Here is a 3,553-nt window from a genome sequence, read left to right on the forward strand (position 1 = left end):
AAAAGGGCATCTGACAGAAATGTACCGGGGCAGAAATTTTTTGTATTTTTATTTTTCCAAGTACTGTCATTTTTATGTTTTCAGATTCCAAATCTGGTGGCTAATGTAGCCGAAGCAGATTGCATTACTGTGCACCAAACATCCACCTTTCCTGAAAGAAAATAGCACACAAATAGATAAAAGAAGATTAGTTTCTGAATCAAATTTCTAAACATGTAGTGGTCCAACTCTTCATAGCTGCACTGGATCCACTCAATTGCGGATACGAGTTGCATTTATACAAGTGTGACCTAATTTGTAGCCCCTCAGGTGGCCGGTGTGCAGCAGCCACTGCAGAGAGGAGGATCCAGCGTGAGCACCAGCTCCTCAAGGACAAACCTGAAGGACAGGCTGCAGCAGCTGCTGCTGCAGCAGAGGTGCCCATTTTCCTGATCGGTCCTCATTTACAGCAGTTTGAACCCCCACCCCCATTCCAAGACTTCTAATCAGGGGAAAGTTGTGATTACATAATACATAAGACAGTAGGTTTATGTTCAAATCTGGTATAAAAATTTAATGATGGTAGCAAACAAAAGACAAAGTGACTTGTGAATTTTAGAAACAACAGTGATTCTTTTCCATGTTTTTGGTCATTTTTCAAAAATAATTTCTTAACAAAATAGATGCGAAGTGGCCCGGGTCAAAGGCTCATTAAATTCATGGCCGTCTCCTTTAACCAGGAGGAATAGGCTATTATTTACATTTTTGTACATAAAGTCATCAAAGCAAACCTGATGTATAATGATAACCTAATGTCCCTGAAAGCTGCAAACGCACACGATCACACAGGTAAACAAAATAATTCTCTTAGCTCTAAAATATCAGTCTAAACTCCCATCTTTTCAGAACTTAAAAAATGTGCAAGAAGAAGCTGAAAGGATGACCTGCCCCTCCCCGTTGAGGTTCACAGGGCTGCACAGCAGATTCACAGGCACCGCTGCCACCACAACAGCAAAACACAGCAGGCGTGTTCGCCATGAAAGGATCAGAGTGTCCAAAGTGTCGAGTATGCTGAGTATATGGAGTTTTTGAGGAGGGCAGCAGCCCTAAGAGCGCTTGAGTTCAGATAATCTGCGCAGAAGCTGTTGCTGCCTGGATCTGAGGCGCTTCTTCTCTTGGAGTTTCTGCTTCTCCCTGGTGTGCAGCTTCATGAGGTATTCCGCCGCCTGGGTCAGGATGACCACCTTCGGACTCTTGGCTTGCTCCAGGCCAGGAATCTGATCCCGCAGGGCCAGGAAGCGAGATCGGAGGTCATTCCTCCTCTTCCTCTCCAGGAAGTTGTGGTTCCGCCTGCGGTCTGTGTCCTCCACGTCAGAGTTTTGGGGGGAGTCGGACTGCAGCTCCGGCTGCTGGTGGGAGTCCCTTTGACGTTTGCTTTGAGGCTCGTCTTCAGAATCCTCCTCCTCCTCCTCTTCTTCTTCTTCTTCCTCCTCCTCCTCCCCCTCTTCAGGGTCGCTGTCCGGGGATGGGGCGGCGTAGTTGTGCTGCTGCCGATGGACCGACATGTGAAAGCGCTTGGGGCAGGGGTCTGCCCGGACCCGGATGGTGACCGGCTTCCTGACCAGGCGGACCCGGCTCTGCTTGCTCTCCACAGTGACGACATCAATTTCCTCTTCGTCATCTGCGATCAGAAGAAAACAGTACATGAAGATACAGCAACGCTGTAATCTGGCCAACTAGATTAAAGAGCAACGCTGAAGGAAGTGCTTATTTCACATCACCAATGTGATGAAGCAGGAACCATGAGGTCACCCCGCCTCCCTGTGCCGCACCCTGATGCTGTTGCAGCAGAAGAAGCTCAGGTTGAACTAAAGGGGCGCGGTTTTTAAACTCTCCACATGGCTTTTATTTGAACGAGGAGGGAGGGGGCATCACGGATGACCTCTGTGACCTTCACCCACTACAGCAGCTTTGTAAATACCCCATTGTGAACAGGAGGAGGAAAAAAATCCAGGGCGGCGCCCTGATATTCCCTTACCAGAGGAGTCGGAGCGCGACTCGGACCCAGACGACGCCGGCTTCCTGCAGCTGCTGGCGGGGAAGGTGAGCACCGAGGCGGGGTCCACGCACTCGGTGATGACGGAGACCTGTGCGGCTGCTGGGGATGATGCGCACTGCGCCTTGGCGGGGCGCACGGCCACCACCGCCGCCTTCTCAAGCTGCTTGCTTGCGGAGAAACTACTCCACATGCAGTCTCGGATGATGTGCGCGTCCAGGTTCCCGAACAGCTCTCCGGTCTCGGGAAGGCAGTGACCCTCGCAGTCCTCGTCCTGACCCAGAACTTTGGACAGCCAGTTCAGTTTGTCTCCGGGGGAGAGATGCAGAGTCCTAGTGGGAGACATGGGAGGCGTGGGAAGCAGCTCGAACTTTTTCCATATGTCCTCACTCGGAGCAGTCGACTTGTAAAAGTCCTCCTCTGTGTCAAAATCGTCGAAAAAATATGGCTGATAGCAATCAAACTCCATTGTTGTTAAATCCACTCAGACGACGGTCCTGCAGGGGAGCAAACACATCAGTGGGTCAGATCCATGGAAGATTAGCCACCTTCTACAAATAGGAGACATTAAAAATGTATGCCATCCTCCGGAAGCTGGCATTGTTGATGCACAGAAAAGTATTACATAAACCAGACACTCAGCTGCAACTAAATTCATGAAATTGGCTGGAATGAAAAAGGAGAAGACCTAAAAGTAAGTGCGTAAAACGCATTTCCTGAAATGCTTTGTGTAGTGGAGCACAAAGCCACACAAAAACCTCACTATTTCCGCATCAAAAACATCGTAAATAAACCACTCACCGCTCAATTTTATGATCCGAAATTTTCAGGACATTAAAGAGTCACTCCGCTGCCTCCAAAAAGAGATTTAAAAAAACAAAAAAAACGCCCTCCAAACTGGGGGTAAACGTTCCAAACCGGCCGCTTTGACAGCAAAATGACTTCGAAACTTATTTTGGTTGCAGGCGGTGAATAAAAGCGACAAAAGCCCGGCGAAAGCAGACTACAAGCGCCGAAGCCGCCCCACAATGAACAGCCACGTTCTGCGCTTTTCGCGCCAGTCTGATATCCTGTTATAAGAAGATAAAAGAGGGGGGGAGGAGCCAAAGGTCTGCAGCGGCAGATCCGGGTAAGACGCTTTATTTCTACTGGAGCTTAGCCACGCCCAGATCCAACAGCCCAAGAAAAGCCTTGATAAAGATGATAACAATGACTTTTTAAATGATCATTACATGCAAAACATCTTATCAAAGCATAAAATTTGTTGTTTTTCAAACAAAACACCAAATGTTATGGGCTTAACTATGTAAAAGAAAAAAAGTAAAATAGTTAAGTAAAGCAAAATATGTGTGGGAACATCAACATACATGTAAACTTCCTCCTACTCCCTTTTAAGCAATTAATTACACTATATTTCATTAACGTCACATTTAATTGCTTCAATGTATTGTATATTTAAGCTCAAATATAGCTATTTGTGATCAATAATAATTTATCAATAATTGGATATTTATCTCT

The 3,553-nt window shown here is 47.1% G+C and overlaps 1 protein-coding gene across 1 annotated transcript; it reads right to left on the reverse strand.

Moving 5' to 3' along the window:
• Positions 1-526: 526 nt before the first annotated feature.
• mycla (MYCL proto-oncogene, bHLH transcription factor a) lies at positions 527-3,148 on the reverse strand. The gene is made up of 3 exons (XM_004082370.5): positions 2,837-3,148; positions 2,018-2,532; positions 527-1,660 (listed from the first exon to the last, which is right to left on the reverse strand). Exons 2-3 carry the CDS (start codon positions 2,502-2,504, stop codon positions 1,086-1,088), a joined length of 1,062 nt encoding a protein of 353 aa, XP_004082418.1. The 5' UTR covers positions 2,505-2,532; positions 2,837-3,148; the 3' UTR covers positions 527-1,085.
• Positions 3,149-3,553: the final 405 nt, after the last annotated feature.

The sequence above is a fragment of the Oryzias latipes genome, chromosome 22 (genome assembly GCF_053564925.1).
Source record: "Oryzias latipes strain Hd-rR chromosome 22, Olatipes_Hd-rR_3.1".
In the NCBI taxonomy this organism is placed as follows: Eukaryota; Metazoa; Chordata; class Actinopteri; order Beloniformes; family Adrianichthyidae; genus Oryzias; species Oryzias latipes.